Source organism: Callorhinchus milii, unplaced genomic scaffold (assembly GCF_018977255.1).
Source record: "Callorhinchus milii isolate IMCB2004 unplaced genomic scaffold, IMCB_Cmil_1.0 Scaffold20, whole genome shotgun sequence".
NCBI classification, from domain to species: domain Eukaryota; kingdom Metazoa; phylum Chordata; class Chondrichthyes; order Chimaeriformes; family Callorhinchidae; genus Callorhinchus; species Callorhinchus milii.
In genome coordinates this window covers 12,073,075-12,090,850 of record NW_024704761.1, presented here as the reverse complement: position 1 = coordinate 12,090,850, position 17,776 = coordinate 12,073,075, and the positions used below count along the sequence as shown (strand labels likewise).

Below are 17,776 nucleotides of genomic sequence, written 5' to 3'. Positions count from 1 at the left end.
TGAAAAGATGTCTAATCAACACAAAGGGAACACTTTAGCAAAATCAGGTTCAAATTGGTACAATCTTATAGTACTATCTCCAGCTCTACCAGCCTGCTGTACTATTCCAGCTGTGCCGGAGTCCCATTAACATTCCTTATTATCAAATACTAGCTGTAAATTTCAAGGATGCTACAGGTACATTGTTTCTAGTCAGACTTGGGCTACAACTGACATTTTACATTTCACATTATCATATATATTGATACTTATCAGCAAGATCACATAGACTAAAGTGCCCTAAAGCTCCAACATGAACGGTCTTTCAGGTAAATCAATAGGGAATCAACTGGTCTGTATTCCCACATATTCAGGGAAGCAGACCTTTCGAATAGGATGTACAATGTCTCATGTGGAGGAAATTTGTTAGTCGGCATTAGGTATCGGCATCAAAATAAATGATTATTAAACACAATACCTTTCTGAAGTTTTTAATCTATGCCCGAGTTACTAACCGACTCAGTCATATCATTCTTAAACACTTTCATTCAATGTCAAGCCATTTATGAACTTTTGCAAGATTAATTCTGAGATTTGAATTCCCCTAGTTCATAGCATTTATACATGTGTTTATAATCTAATTTCTCTCTCCATTAACATTTATTTAGTTTAATTGACTAATGCCAGTGTTCTTCCAACTACTGACTGAGGCATCGCTAAAACGTAGGTACAAAAACAACAAGCATTTCTATAGCGTCCTTCACGCAGGGTAGCATCCCAGAGCACTTGACAATGGCAGAGTCTGACCCCAAGCCAGGGGATGGAGGGGGGGGGGGGGTGACCGTAAGCACGATCAAAAAGGTCTTTAGCCAGGATTTGAAAGTGGGGAGGGAGGGGGCAAGGTGGAGGGATTGAGTTCCAGAGTTTCAGGATGTAGTGGCTAAAGGCATGGCAAACAATGGTGGAGAGGAGGGGATGAGGGACGAACAGGAGGCAGATGAGCAGAGGCAGCGGGTGGGGGAGGAGTGTAAGCAAATTGGATAGGAAGGGAGGTGTGAGGGCATGAAGGGATTTGAAAACGAGCAATAAGATCTTGAAATCGATCAGAAATTGGGAGCTTGTGGAGCCTGGCAAGGACTGGTGTGATGGGGTAACAGAGGCGCTGACACCATCAGCATCCAAGGCTGCACTCTCCACCTCTCAAAGCCAGTCAGGAACCTCGGCGTTTTGTTCGACCCTGAGCTGTCCTTTCTCCCTCACATCCGCACCACAACTGGCACCGCCTTCCATCACCTCCGGAATATCGCCAGATTACGGCACTACCTCACCCCTCACGCGGCTGAAACCCTGGTCCACGCCTTTGTCACCTCAAGGCTGGACTATGGGAACTCTCTCCTCGCCGGCCTTCCCGCCACCTCCCTCCACACTGCAGGTCATTCAGAACTCTGCAGCTCGTGTACTGTCCCGCACCAGGCTTCGGGACCACATCACTCCCACCCTCGCTCGCCTCCACTGGCTCCCCATCCCCCAGAGGATTGATTTCAAGATCCTCATCCTCACCTACAAGGCCATTCACGGCCTTGCTCCCTCCTACCTCTCCAACCTACTATCCCCCTACCTACCTGCCCGTACCCTCCGTTCCTCTGGCTCCGCTCTGCTCCACGTCCCCCGCCCCAACCGCCCTACTATCGGTGGTCGGGCCTTCAGCCTCTCAGCCCCAGGCTCTGGAACTCCATCCCCCAGTGCCTTCGCCGCTTCCTCCCTTTCCTCCTTCAAGGCCGGTCTCAAAACCTTTCTCTTTGACCGAGCCTTCAGCTCCCCTCTCGACTCTCTTCCTCCTCCTCGCTCCCTCCCTTCCCTCCCCTCACCCTGACCATTTCCCCCCTCCTCTCTCCCTCCCTTCCCTCCCCTCACCCTGACCATTTCCCCCCTGCTCGGGTCATGACCCAACTGTGCAGCGCCTTGGGACGTCCTCCTGACGTGAAAGGCGCTCTATAAGTGGAATCTTGTTGTTGTTGTTGTTGTTTTGTGTGGGTGAGAATCCGGGCAGTGGAGTTCTGAATTAGTTGTATTTAGTGTATTGTGGAGCTGGGAAGACCAGCGAGGAGGGCAGATAATTGTATATGAAGTAATAATATTAATCCTTGTATTTAATATAACGGCTTATCACGTCTTTGAGGGATCTCAAAGCACTTCACAGAATATATTGTAAATTGAATTTACTGTATTTTGTGGGCAAAATGCAGCAGCCGATTGTGAACAGAGGTGTCCCACAAAAGCTCATGAATTGAGTCACAAAATTATTATTAGTTTTCAAGGAATTGTTTGATAAAGTACTGTATCACGTCGTTGAGACGTCTCAACGACATTGTAAGGATATCTTACATTTTACATTATCATGTTGGAGTAGCAAGGATGGTGGATCTGGTTAAAGATGCACTACAGGAAGAGCTGTTGTCTCAAGAGTGCCATTCTGTTCATGTAAATTGTATCACATGCCTTATACTTAAAAAAAACTCTCCAAAAGTCCTTTTCAATAGTAACAGGATAAAAAAGATGGAAAGCAGAGAATCAGTAGGGTGAAAATGCATCATGCCAGTGGTTATTTTAAAGTGCTTTTCATTTCAGTGTCAATCACAATGACTTCATATTCCTTAGCACTTGCAAACCCCCAAGTGTTTACCAATTCAAAAGGAAAATGCCGCATATGATTATCTTACATGATAAATGTCAAAGAACGTCTTCTACTCACTCACTCACAAATCTTATGTTATGATTTTTACTCAAAGTGGAACTCACAATCTGGTTTGGATATCTTAAGCAAGGTGAGGGGTTTCTGTATGTGTCAGACACCTTACTGACCAACAAAAATGTTCATGCAATGGTAAAGTGTGGGCAAGCCTCGCTTCTCTTTGGGAGGTCAGAAATTGAAATTAGGATGGGAGCAGAAGTGTAGAGGGGCAGAAATGCAACTAAAAGAGAAGTTATTCTGCATAAAGAAATTTCGCCCACAAAATATAGTCAATTCACTTTATAGTATACTCTGTGAAGCGCTTTGAGACGTCTCAAAGACATGATAAGGCGCTATATCAAATGCAAGAATTATTATTATGAAGACCTTGTGCACGGGAAAAAGTATGAGCAGGAGAAGGTTCTGAGAACATTTATTAATAGGGACAAAACAAAAGTATCTGCCAAAACTATTCAATTTAGAACATTTCTCATTGATTTTTTTCTCTCTAGAGAGAAGCTGCAAAAGTCTCGTCATTTGTGTAGATATAGGGCAGCAGCTAGCTAAAAAAGAACAGGTATTTCGAGTCTGATTTGGAGTCTGCCTATTTTGTGATTTGGCTTCAGCTCAAAAGAAGTGCTGCAGAGCGTCGGGAAGCTTGGTGGCACTGCAAAAGGCTCTTCACAATATGCTTAAGGCGAGAGCACTTTATTGCATCATAGGGAGATTTTCCTTATCTCGTGACAGTGGTATAACCAGACTCTGCACCAGTGACATAAAAATGATCCAACTCACATAACCAAAGGGCAAGAGTCAGCCTTTGGCAAGATTACCTCTGCAGCAATCACTGCAAATTTGGATAAAGGATCCAATGCAAAGAGAATCCAAACTAACCAAAAGTTTACACTTTTTTGAAGGAGGTGAGGGAAGGACAAGGCCAAGGGGCTTTGGAGAGTTCGAGAGTGGAAGCAGAAATCCTGAAAGCCCAACCGTCGATGGTGGGGCAGGTGATAATATAAGAGGGCAGTGCCTGCCAAACGGAGAAAGCAAGCAGGTGGATTGGTAGGGTTTTAGACAGTAACAGAGGTAGGTGCAAGACATTAGAGGGATTTAAAAGTGAGGATGAGGATCAAACAATCAGTCACTACCTTTGACAATAATTACTGTGAAGCACTATAAAAGTTAAAGGATTACTTGTAAAACCATTCAGCCTTTTTCCTCCATATCTCCCAGCAATAATCACTCAGCTTTGTGGGCTCACATAAGGAGAGAAGCTCTGTACACTTTGCTGGCTGGAGTGAGTCACATACACAAGCCTTTCTCTTTGGCCTTGCCAAGTCCCTTCAACATGCTGGCTGCGTTTCTCAAAATAGATCTGAGGTCACTACAGTATTTAATTCCAGACAACTTTAAATACATAAAAACAAATCTTGGTGCATCTCATATTAGAAGCTCAACCTGGAGCTATAGCTGCTGTTTGTGTGGTGTAGCAAGTAGAAATGCTGATTAGACGTCTAGGATTTAATCTCATCACGTGAGCAAGAATAACAAATTGCATTTATATAGCACCTTCACCCGGAGTAGCGTCTCGGAGCAAGTTAAGTGAACCTCTGGCTGAGAAGCAGACCCTTAAGCAGTTAGCTGTCACCAGACATAAATTTTATACCCTCAAGAGACAAAGGACACAGTTGGAGGGGAAAGAAACAAAAAGTTAAGATTGTAGGGTATTATACAACAATCAGTTGCGAAATAGGCTTCAGCACTGGAAGAAACTTTGGGTGGGTATGTAGGTAGGACAGGAAGAGGAAGAGAAGTAAACTACAATAGTCAGGATGTCCTACATTAGTGCACAACAGCTCTCCAATATCTTGCAACACTCCACATTACTTCTAGGTCATACAATGAACTGCACAGAGAACAAACCAGCACCTCGCAGCAACACACTAAGCCCAATCAGCTTCAATAACAACAACTTGTATTTATATAGTGCCCTTCATATGGGATTGTGTCCCACAGTGCTCGACAGTGGTAGTCTGACCCTGAGCCAATGGGAGAGGCAGGTGACCATAAGCACGGTCAAAAAGGAGTCTTCAAGCTGGATTTGAAAAGAGAAGGAGGGCGCAAGGAGGAATGATTGAGGGAGAGAGTTCCAGAGTTTCTGGGAATAGTGGCTGTAAGCATAACTACCGATGGTGGAGTGGAGGGAATGAAGGACGAACAGGAGGCCGGAGCCTGCTAATTGGAGGCAATGGGTGGGGGTAAGCAAATCGGATAGGTAGAGAGATGCGAGGGCATGAAGAGATTTGAAAACAAGTGAAAAGATCTTGAAATCGATCCGTTCAGTAATTGGGAGCGGGTGGAGCATGGCAAGGACTGATGTGATGGGGGTACGGAGTTTTGTGTGGGGGAGAATCCGGGAGGCGGAGTTCTGAATTAGTTGAATTTTGTGTATTGTGAAGCTGGGGAGACCAGTGAGGAGGGCATAGGAATAATCCAGCCAGGAAGTGAACGAGGGTTTCAGCTGCTTTTGTTGTGAGGTACAGATGGAGACGGGCAATATGACAGAGGTGGAGAAAAGCAGTCCTTGTTCGGGAGCGCATGTGCGGTAGAAAGGAAAGCTGGGGATCGAACCTTGGTCAGAGAGAGAGGACATCATTTGTTACTTTGACAAGCGCTGTCTCTGTACTGTGGGTAGGGAAAAAAAAATGGACTGGAGAGGTTCGAGTAGGGAGAGTGTGAGCGATGTTGATTTGCAACCACGGGTTCCAAAACTTTGGCCAGGTATCAAAGGCATCAAGGAAACATATTGTAAAGAACTAGACAATTTTCAGTTCATAAATAACTCTACTGTATTACAATTAAACAAATTTTCATGCCACAAAAGTCTCAAGCTTTATAAACAAAGCTAAAATCCAAACCAAAGTTTTGAATTTTCCTCACACGGTGGAATCCCAGAACTTACCACCTGGACAGCCATTAGTTTTTAACAAGCTTATGGCCTTGTCTGACATCAGCAAAGTCACAAATTGAACAAGAACTTTCTCTCACTTGGGATGCTCTTTGACTAAACTGGCTATAAATTCCTGCCCCTTCCATTGAACATGAACTGAACAAGCAGCATGCAACTGTGCAAAAGAAGTCTCAAAATAGAGTTGGTCAATTCTTATGAATGGAATTAGACTAGTCACTCCCCACCTTGCACACTAATTTGATCAAATGTTCAGAGAGAAGCAAAGAAACAATGAGTACACGGGACACAAGTCAAACTTTTCTAAGTTAGCATATATAAACTCAGAGCTGTTCAACCGAAGTAATAGATCGAAACAAGCGACAAAGTCCAGACCAAAAAACCTCCCAAGGACAATCAAAGGTGATCAAATATCACAAATCTCAAAGTACTTTCTGTTACAAGCTTTCATTACATCAAGGCTTGTCCATACAAACTCACTGCTTGTCGGCCTTCCCAACTCCTTCCTCCACTCCAGAACTCTGCAGCCCTGGTGTCCTCTCCCCCACCAAACTCCCTGACCCCATCTCCCCAATTCTCGCCCGACTCCATTGGTTCCCTATCCTTCAGAGGATCCAGTTCAAGATCCTAGTCCTTATCTACAAAGCCCTCCATTGCCTCACCCCACCCTACTTCTGTGACCTCCCAAACCCCTACTAACCCGCCCGCTTCCTTCGATTAGCCGGCTCCGGCCTGCTGCACATCCCCCAACCCACCCGCCCCACCATTGACGGGAGAGCCTTCAGCCACTGTGCCCCCAACCTCTGAAATTCCATCCCCCAATCGCTCCGCCTCACCCCCTCCTTAGCCTCCTTTGGCTATTGCACAAAGTTAAGGCCCACGGGATTAATGGAAACATATTAGCATGGATTGAAGAGTGGCTAACGGGTAGAAAACAGAGAGTAGGGATAAACGGGTCATTCTCGAATTGGCAGGATGTGACTAGTGGAGTGCCACAAGGATCAGTGCTGGGCCTCAGCTATTTACAATTAACATCAATGATCTAGACGAGGACATTGAATGTAACGTATCTAAATTTGCGGATGACACTAAACTCGGTGGGAGAGTAAGCTCTGAGGATGATGCAAAAAGATTGCAACGGGATATAGATAGGCGAGGGGAGTGGGCGAGTAGGTGGCAGATGGAATTTAATGTGGGGAAGTGTGAAGTTATTCACCTAGGTAGCAAAAATAGAAAAACAGATTGTTTTCTAGAGGGGGAAAGATTAGATAGTGTTAGATAGTGTCAGAGGGATTTGGGTGTCCTTGTACACCAGTCTCAAAAAGTTAGTCTGCAGGTGCAGCAGCAACTAAGAAAGCGAACGGCATGTTAGCGTTCATTGCCAAAGGTTTAGAGTACAAGAGTAGGGAAGTCTTGCTGCAACTGTATAGGGCTTTGGTGAGACCACACCGAGAGTATTGTGTGCAGTTCTGGTCTCCTTATTTATAAAAGGACATACTTGCCCTCGAGGGGGTGCAGCGTGGATTCACTCGGTTAGTTCCTGGGATGAGGGGTCTGACCTATGAGGAGAGGCTGAATAAACTAGGACTGTACTCTCTATAGTACAGAAGAATTAGGGGAGATCTTATTGAAACATATAAGATTCTTAAAGGGCTGATAAAGTAGACACTGAGGGACAGTAGGAGACTCTATAACCAGGGATCACAGTCTTAAAATTAAGGGTCAGCCTTTTAGAACAGAGTTGAGGAAACATTTCTTCACTCAGAGGGTAGTGAATTTATGGAATTCACTCCCCCAGAAGGCTGTAGATGCTCAGTCCTTGAACATTAGGAGCAGGAGAAGGCCATTAGGCCCCTCGAGCCTGTCCCGCCATTCGATAAGATCATGGCTGATCTTCTGACTTAACTCTAATTACCTGCCCTATCCCCATATCCCCTAATCCCTCTATTTTTTTAAAAATCTATCAGTCTCAGCCTTGAACATGGCCTTCTCCTGCTCCTAATTTTTATATTCTTAAGTTCTCCTTCAAGTCCCGCCTCAAAACTCTCCTTTTCAACCATGCCATAGGTTACCCCCGGCCCTTCCCCTCCCTTCTCCCCCCTGATCCCAGCTCGGGTCTTAAATGCTGTACACTGTCCAGCGCCTTGGGACACCCTCCCGACATGAAAGGCGCTATACAAATGTAATCTTGTTGTTGTTGTTGGCCTCCCCAACTCCTCCCTCCATATGCAGCAGATCATCCAGAACTCTGCTCTCCCGCACTAAGCTCCGTGACCCTATCACCCCCATCCTCACCTGACTCCACTGGCTTCCCATCATACAGAGAATACAGTTCAAGATCCTGGTCCTCACTTCAAAGCCCTCCATGGTCTTGCTTCCAACCCTACCTTTGCGACCTCCTAATCCCTTATCATTCTGCTCACTCCCTCCGCTCAGCGGGCTCCGGCCTGCTTCACGTCCCCCAATTCGCTCGCCCTACTATTGGCAGGCTTGCCTTCTGCGACTCTGTCCCCACCCTCTGGAACTCCATCCCGCAGTCCCTCAACTTCGCCCCCTCCCTTGCCTCCTTCAAAACCTATCTCAAGACTTTGACTGTGCTTTCAATCTCCCTGTCTCCCTCCTTGCCCTCCACCCTCCCCGACCCTCAGCTCAGGCCCGAAACTCTGTCTGTCCAGCGACTTGGGATATTCTCACGACGTAAAAGACACTATACAAATATAATTGTGTTGTTGTTGAACACAGAGGACCGAGGAGTAACCTTCCATTCTGCGGTATTTCAGCAAGTATAAAGGATTGTTACCTTTCCAAGAGTAATAATCCCTTACCATAATAATGATAATTTGGACACTCAATCCACGATTGTTTGTGGGACAATTCTGTGCCCAACTGGCTACTGCGCTTCATCCACACAACATACAGTCAATTCACTTTACAGTATATTCTGTGAAACTCTTAGAGACGTCTCAACAACGTGATAAGGCGCTATATCAAATGCAAGAATTATTATTATTATTAACACTCATGTGTAGTTCAGTGCAGCTCCAACTGGGGAGATCCAATACTTGCCCTTGAAGAAGGGTGTGGAAAATTAGGTCATATAAAAACAAAAGCGATTTACTACTGTCAGGGTGATTCATGCCGTGGCCCAGAGGCAGATCAACCATCCTTTCCGAAAAGGGTGCTTTCACAGAACTTTAAACGACAAGATGTAAAGTAGGAATGAGAAGAGATTTTTCATTTTAAAAAAGCTTTCATTGAGCAATTCCAAAGTAAAGTTAGGTTATGTTTGGGCTTTTGCCCATTTAGTTCAGGACAATCAAGATTGTCTATTATCTCCCAGTTCTTAAAAATTCTATTAAGGTGAATCTGGTAAAATGATCTCTTACCAACACAGGAGTACAAGTTAAGGACATACATTAATTTGCAAATCAGCATACAGAGAGCTAGAACTATTTTATATTTTTACCAGATTAGCCAGAAGAGAATTTTTAAAAACTATCAGATTTACTGCACTTTTTGAGCCTTGTAAACTTATTTGGAATTGTTTAAATATGGGGATAGTAAATTGGTTCTGAAATGATCATTTCAGGAAAACATTCCAGGCACAAGGATGTACTTCCAACCTTGTGCACATCCCGACTGCAGAATGGTGAGGGCTGTAACTGTTACCATACTCATTACAGAATGCTTCACATTTTACATCCCTCTCTCCTCAGTTCTCCCTAAGAAAACACTAAATTTTGGACAAGTGGATGGGAAGCTCAACTCAAACCTCCTGAAACAAAAGCAGAAGTCGCTGGGAACACTTAGGCAGCATCTATGGAGAAACAAAAGTGAGTCAACGTTTTGGGTCCACAACCCTTCGTCAGAACAGACAAAGTTGTGGACCTGAAACGTTGACTCACTTTCCTTTCTCCATAGATGCTGCCTGACCTGCTGCGTGTTCCCAGCGACTTCTGTTTTTGTTTCAGATTTCCAGCATCTGCAGTATTTTGCATTTTTTTTTCAAACCTCCTGATTCTTTTCAGCCAATGAAACTGGCAGAACATTGATCTCAAGCATATACCTTCAGCCACCAAGCTGATGTCAGATAGTTCAAAGGAAGGGGGGGGGGGGGAAACGACGAGCCATACTCACTCCCAGCTCCACTGTTCCTTTGAAAGAAATTGCCAGGGTATTTCCTTTAATCATCTTACTCTTGGTTTAGAAACTTTAGACTTTTTCTGGAGTAATTCAGCAAGCAAAGCAAGCTGTGCTGATATGACTAACGCTAAAGTGCAGGCCAACAACAATAATAATAATCCTTGCATTTGATACAAGGAACAGAGCACTGTTTATGACTGTAATCAGGAGGTAGTGATATGTAGATCAGGTTTGTTCAGTTGTGTAATCCACAAACAAGTTACAACCTAAACCTTTACGTCTACACAATGCAGGCATTTCCACATAAGCAGAAACACCCAAAGGCAGCTGTAAAATCTGGTGAATGTACATTCTGTTATGTGTAAGGCACTATACAAGCGCAAATTATTTTTTAACGTCTGCAGTACCTCACTTTGCCATAAATTCAAAACAGATACCAATGTCCTCTCTCCACAGAAGGCAGGGAGAATTAAGTCCAGTCTCTGTGCTAATCAGACAGAAAGTGCATTGTATATACGCTCAGTCATGGTCACCTCCAGTCATTTGCATCCAATACTAAAATTAGATACCAGCAAATCTAATAATATAAAAGGGACAGGGTGGTTCCAGCACACCCAGTGTTATTGGATCATGTGAAATGAGGAACACTGTTGTGGAAGGGAAGGTGTATTACTAAAATTGTTGACTAAATGTTATTTTGAATTCCTGACAAATAATAGGACATTGATATTTCTACAATATTCAGCCAGATTTGGGTTTTAATGAGATGCTACACGTCCCGCATGCTGGTGAAACAACGTAACATATCTGAAACCTAACGGCAGCGTATCAAATAATTTGTCTTTATTTAAGGATTGTGGCTCGTTCATGTAATAATAATCCTTACATTTGATATAGCACTTCACGTCTTCTAGAACACTCAAAGCGCTTCACTGCAAAGTGAATTGACTATATTTGTGGGTGAAATGTGGCAGCCAATTGCACAGAGCAGTGTCCCACAAATAGTCGTGCATTGAGTGACCAAATTATTATTTTTTTCTTGAGGGATTATTATCATGTGGAGTAAGGAAACTTGCCTAAGGTTTCTCCCTGCCGGGAATCGAACCAAGGTCTCTCGCTCTAACCACTGAGCTACAGGACTCCAGAATGGTAGAGATTAAGAATTTTCCACTTATAGAATCTGCAGGAAAAGGCTTACTTTATCAACCTAAACAAAGACCCTAAACTTCTCCGATAAATATGTGTTTTAATGTTTTAAACATAACACTGATAAGACAGGACTCACCTTTTGGATCAAAGTGTAAATGCACGACATAAAGTAGTACTGCCTAGTGCACACTGTGCATTTATTATGCAAACAGTATTGTACAGACTTCATACAGAGTCAATTATGTTAAAACACAATACACAAGGCAGCAGAGAAGGCACCATTCAGACTTGCATATTAAGAATGTGACACTCAGAAGGGAACTGAAACTGAGCAAGAAGCTCCTATATTCATAAAGTTGATGAAGGTTAATGGGGTCAAAATTTCTGTTTCTTTTGTTGTGATGTGGATGCAAATCAACTATTGCATCTGCTATTACCATCTTTACATGCCCTAAGATGGGACTTGTGAAACCCACCCATGTAATATGTGGAATTCCAAAAAGGTGCATTCAATCTTAAGGCTGTACAGAAAAAAAAATGAAATGTTCTGCGAGAATTGTGAATTTCTTGGTCACAAAGTGTGATTATAGGGTGTAGAGTGAGTGACAATTACAAGAAATGGCAGGAGATTCACAATTGAACCAGTATCCTGGATTCTCTACAGATCAATTACAGATTTTTCAGCAATGGATTTGCATCTTTGTCGCCTCACTATTTTTAATTGTGGTGCTCTCAAGACCTGGATGAGGGCAAGCTTCCTGCATCTGAAGATGGAAGCCATACATCTCAGTACAGTCAACATCTTCTCCTGTGGTCTGACCCCTCAACGTCTCTGGCCTTTCCTAAAGACTTACTAAATCTGTATGTAACCTAGGCGTCAGGTTCAACCCACAGCTGTCATTCCTACCCCACATCCGGTCCCTAACAAGGACCACTTTCCTCCGCCTCTGTCACAATGATCGCCGCTGATGACCATACCTCAAACCCAATACAGCAGAAATGCTCATCCACATTTTTGTCACCTTCAGCTTCGACTATTGCAATGCCTTCCTCACCGGTCTCCCCAGCTCCGCAATCACAAAATCCAACTAACTCTGAACTCTGCCGCCCATATACTCACCTGTTCTAAATACCGTACCACAATCACACCAGTCTTCGCCAGGCTCCACTGGCTCCCTATCATAGAATAGACCGCCTCAAGATCCTCAGACTCATCTACAAATTCTTCACGTCCTGGCACCTCCCCACTTTTCCAACCTGCTTATTACCCACTCCGCCACCGCCGCCTCCAGCTGGCTCCAGCCTCCGGCTTGTCCCCTCCAATCCATCAGCAGCAGCCGTGCTTTCAGCCAATACACCCCAACTTTCTCACTCAATCCTTCCGCCTTGCCCCTTTCTTTCTTTTTTATAAAAAGTTCATGCTGGAAGACCTTCCTCTTTGATTGTGCTTACGGTCACCTTCCCCCACCCCTCCCCCTACTGTTGTCAAGAGCTCCGAGACTCTATGTGAAAGGCGCTATATAAATGTAAGTTGTTGTTGTTGGTGATGATGATGCTACTTTTGAAACCACTGGCAGGACCTTGTGAGATTACCATACAAAAACAACAATGAGACTTCAAACTGGGAAACCAATTATTGACAATTTCATCAGAATATGTCTCAAAGTAAAACAAAAGCTTCTGTGCAGTTCAAATCCTGTATTACATTACATAAACATTTGAAAGATGTACTGTATCATTTATACGTACATCCAAAATATCCCCAACTCAGATCTACTTACTGGTAGTATTTCAGGGTAACATAACATAATTCTCTGCCAGTTGGTAACACTCTTGCCTCTGAGTCAGAAATCCGGCTTGCTCCCTCCCTCTCCACTTTCAAATCCTGCCAAAAACCTTCCTTTTTGATCGTACTCCCCACTCCCTCTCCCCCTGGCTCAGGACCAGACTCCACTACTGTCAAGCACTCAGGGACGCTACTACACGTTAAGGGTGCTATATAAATGAAAGTTGTTGTGTGTTCAAAGTCCCATGTCTGGACTTCGAATTCATATAATCTAGGCTGATACTCTAAACGTACTGCTGGGGGTGTGCTGCCTTGATGGAAGTGCCATTCGCCCACAAATATACAGTCAATTCACTTTACAGTATATTGTGTGAAGCGCTTTGAGAGGTCTGGAAGATGTGAAAAACGCTATATCAAATGCAAGGATTATTATTCTACAATGAGAAGTTAAACCGAAGACCCATCGACCTGTTTATATATTGCACTGTTCAAAAAAAGGGAATTTCTCTGTGTCCGGACCAACAATATCCCAACTACTATTGATCATTAATTCAGTTCATGGCTGCTTGTGGGACATTGCTGTGTGCAAAGTGGCTGCTGTGTTCGCCTTCAAAACACAGTCTTTATAGTAAATCAGGCAAAGAACTTTGAGATATCCTCCAAATTTGGTTGCTGCAACATTAAGCTCATCTTAGCGTGGAAAGGAGTTCACTGTGTGAGGAGCTTACTGTGTTAGCCAACAAAAATCACTTGACTTTAAAAGTAATCATGTCAGATTGCCTGAGGAAGATGAAAAATGCAAAGAGGGCTAAACTCTTGAAGTCCTGTAGTGTAGTGGTTAGAGCACTCGAGTTGCAAGCGAGAGGACCTGGTTTGAATTCCCGAGCAGGGCAAAAGTTTGGACAAGTTTCCTTACTCCACACGCTTCTGTTTACTGAGCAGTAAACAGGAACCCAGTTGTTAGTCAATTGGTGGATTGCTTTTCTGGGGGGTAATAATCCCTTCAAATTAAAATTTAAAAAATTGTGGTCACTCAATCCACATTTGTGTGGGACACTGTCATACACAATTGCGTTGCACCCACAAAATGTAGTCAATTCACTTTACTGTATAGTCTGCGAAGCGCTTTTTGAAACATTGCGAAGACGTGAAAAGACACTGTATCAAATGCAAAGATTATTAAACTCTGGGCTGCACACCAATAAAAAAAAGTTATCTGGTTGAGAGAAAAAAGGTTATGGGAACACAAGACAATTGAGGTACTGCACTGAAACTTCTTGCCCTAGTTTCACCAGCTTAACAAAAGATCGTTCATGCAAAATACACCGATTTTAAGTTGTCATTCCTTCATTAATATTCACTGATAAAGGAGCTGGTTACTAAACCTCCGGGGCATCGTATTGCCTTAAACAAGTCCTACAGGTGACATTTGGTAAACGAAAGTAAATCAATCAACGACCATATAAACCACTGCAATGTTGTCTGGTGCAACTGGCACTTGTTTTGATGTTCCTTTAATAATAAATCGCACCCAAGTTGGAGTTTTTAAAATTGGGGCCCGTTAGCCTGTCATTCTGACTCACCCTAACGTGTTGGGACCAAAGCTGTGTAATTGACACCAAGGTGACCAATCAGAATGACGCATGAGGCGCCATAAACCTATCACAGAAAAGTAGGGAGGAGCAGAGTGGGTCAACGCCGTAGGTTAGGTTGAGCGGTGTGAGCGGGACTGGAGCCCGGCGCCGTGACTTACACGCACCCGTTCTCGCCCTCACCTCCTCGGCGTGCTTACGGAGCGCCTTCTCGCGCTCATATTGGGTGATGAGCTGCTCGTTGTCCTCCTTGAGCAGCTCGAGCTCCACCTCGTGCTCCTGGTTGGCGGCGAACACGGCGTCCAGGTTCTCGAGCACCCCGACCACCAGCGGCATCAGCTCCTTCACCACGTCCTCGTCGTACTTGCGGATCATCCGCTCGAACTCGCGGTAGATGCTGGCCGCCAGGCCCGACACCCGCTCCGACATCACGTTCGTATTCGAGTCATCCTGGTAAACCACCCCGTCGTCCAGCTCCATTTTCGCTGATAAATCCCGGGCTGTGGCGGCGGGCGGGCGGGAGGTACGCGAGATCGGAGCTGTGCCGATGCCGCTCGCGCCGCCAACTCTCTATCCGCTCGCGCAGCCCGTCACGTGACGTATGTCACGTGAGACATTGGTCAGCCACGCCCTGATTGTGCTCGCCACGCCCTCCGCGATCAGATTGGGCCAACTCCGCACTGGGGGGGAAACAACAGCAACTACTTACACTTATATAGCCCCCCCCCCCCAGGCGGGGAGCCGTGTCAGGGCGCTCAGAAGGGAAGGGCATTGTGTCTTAACCAACAATCCACTAATTACTCTGTCATTCTCTTCATGATTGTAAAATGGCAGCCAAAGGTCCCTTGGCAATAATTACTTGTGAGAATGCTTTCAGATGTGGTGAGGCACTTTAATAATTTTTTCAATAAGTTCTTTATTCTGGTAGCATTCAGTGGTGCTCAGGGCGCTCAGAAAAGCATCAATCCCATTCCCTCCATAGCCTCACAAACACTGGGTTTCATCCCCTCCCATTTTATTCCCTGAAATGAAGGGTCTACTCCCACAAAGTAATAACACCAGAATGTGTATCTATTGCCATATCACTGTCTTGTGGGGTTCCTCAGGCCTCTGTCCTTGGTCCCCTCCTCTTTAATATCTATTTGCTCCCTCTTGGTTACATCATCCGCAGACATGAGGTCAACTTCTGCATGTATGTGGATCACACCTAATTCTATCTCTCTGCCTCCACCCTTGACTCCAGGACCATTGCTGTCCTGACAGGATGTCCTTCAGACATCAAGTCCTGGATGAAAGTTAACTTTCTACAGTTGAACATCAGGCTTGACTACGCAACCAGGCTCGACTATGCAAACTCCCTGCTTGTCGGCTTCCCCAACTCCTCCCTCCTTAGGCTGCAGACCATCAAGAACTCTGCAGCCCGTGTCCTTGCCTGCACAAAGCTGCGCACCCTATCACCCCCATCCTCGTCCAACTCCACTGGCTTCCCATCACAGAGAGGAGATACAGTTCAAAATCCTGGTCCTCACTTTCAAAGCCCTCCATGGCCTTGCTCCCCCTTAACTCTGAGACCTCCTACCAACCTGCCCACTCCTTCCATTCAGCGGGCTCCAGCCTGCTTCATGTCCCCCGCCTCGCCCTCCACACCATTGGCAGGCAGGACTTTAGCTACTCTGCCCTCACCATCTGGAACTCCACCTCGCCCCCTTCCTTGCCTCCTTCAAGACCCGTCTCAAGATTCTCTTAGACTTGCCCTTTGTTCACCCTCCTGCCCCCCATGCCCTCAACCCTCCCCAATCCCAACCCTCAGTTTGTGTCCAGGACACAATGTCCAGCGCCTTGGATGTCCTCCTGACATGAAAGACGCTATACAAATAAAATTTTGTTTGTTGTTGTATTACTCCATGGCTGTTGTACATTGCTATGTGCAAATTGGCTATCTCATTCATCTAAAAAATACGCAGACGCTAACATTACAGTAATTCCTGTGAAGCATTTTGCAATGTCCTCCCAACATGTAAGGCGCTGTATCAAATGTAAGGATTGTTATTATTCACCACGTACATCAGTATTGACAGCATTGACAGTGTGTGAATTAATATGCAGCTGCATTTCTAAGATGAGAACAGGATAAGAAATCAGGGCATCACACTTTGGCCTGAGCAGCAATAACTCAAATTCTGCTGATTTACACTTTGCCAAAAGATATTTCCTCATCTTAATTCCAATATCAGCACCAATTGCAGAACCAATTGGTCTAATCTGATCTTTATTACACCAATGATGTAGAATATATAAGGCAATATAATTTACAAATGCCATTTCATTGGCTGCTGTTCATAGAAGCTCAGGACGCACATTCACTTGGAGGAAGTTAGAAATCACACATCGCCTAAAATTGACAACTTCTTCTTTTGTGGCTGGTGCTCTGAGATCAGTATTACTTACGATCTGAGGGGTTTAATCCGCCCTCACAAAGAGGAAGCGGAGATATTGGAATATGGAACTAGCTTGAGCACTTTGTGACTAGGCTCAGGCTGGGATTGCCTGGCTGGCAGGGTGATCTGCTCACCTGACTTGCTCGCATGATCATGAAGATAGTATCAGGTCCAAATAGTTCTATGATTATTTGTAACCTAGAGTGTTTGGGAGGAAAACGGTTGTCTGCGGGGACACCTTTAATTCCCTTCAGGAAGGCGTTTTTTTGATAACAGGCACAAACTGTGTCCTACCTTTTTATACATGAGAGTACGTAGGTGTCCTGTAGCATAGTGGTTAAAGCACTCGCCTTGCAAGCGAGAGACCTGGGTTTGATTCCCAGCAGGGTGAAACCTTAGGCAAGTTTTCTTACTCCACACACCTAATAATAATGCCTCCAAAAGAAAACAATAATAAATTGGTCATTTTCAATCCACGTCTGTTTGTGGGAGACTGCTGTGCGCAATTGGCTGCCGCATTTCGCCCACAACTCACTTTACAGTATACTCTGCGAAGCGCTTTGAGACATCTAGAAGACAAAAAGCGCTACAAATACAAGGATTATTATTATTACATAAGCGCAAAATCACCAGATGACTTTAACTCCCATAGGCAAAGCAATCCTCAGATAACCTCTACATTAAAAAGTTTATTTGAAATCCTATTCTCCTCTTCACTCTTCTGCTTCCATTGACATCCTCCACGGTTCACGTGATCCCAAATAAAAATAAGCAATCAACCCACCCAGAGGAATCTTGAGGGTTAATGAGACTCCGACATTGATCTCCGTAAGAGGCCTGCTGCTTATGCTGTCACGGTTCATCTTCAGAACTTGTGCATCTCACACGTGGCACATGGAGATTGTCCCCATGGGACCCTTATCTGTCAATCCACTATACAGTATATCCTGTGAAGCACTTTGACATGTCTCAATGACGTGATCAGGCGCT

At 44.7% G+C, this 17,776-nt stretch overlaps 1 protein-coding gene across 5 annotated transcripts in view; it reads right to left on the bottom strand.

Moving 5' to 3' along the window:
- The window catches only part of spag9b (sperm associated antigen 9b), a 59,484-nt gene extending 44,556 nt beyond the window's left edge, over window positions 1-14,928 (bottom strand). For 4 of the 5 annotated variants that reach the window (XM_042342332.1, XM_042342331.1, XM_007909183.2 and 1 more), the window contains exon 1: window positions 14,532-14,927. In XM_042342332.1, coding sequence (XP_042198266.1) covers window positions 14,532-14,828 — 297 coding nt within the window. In that variant the 5' untranslated portion in view covers window positions 14,829-14,927. Of the gene's footprint in view, window positions 1-14,531 lie in introns of all 5 variants that reach the window. The other variant, XM_042342330.1, reaches the window with a different exon arrangement.
- Between the last annotated feature and the right edge of the window lie 2,848 nt (window positions 14,929-17,776).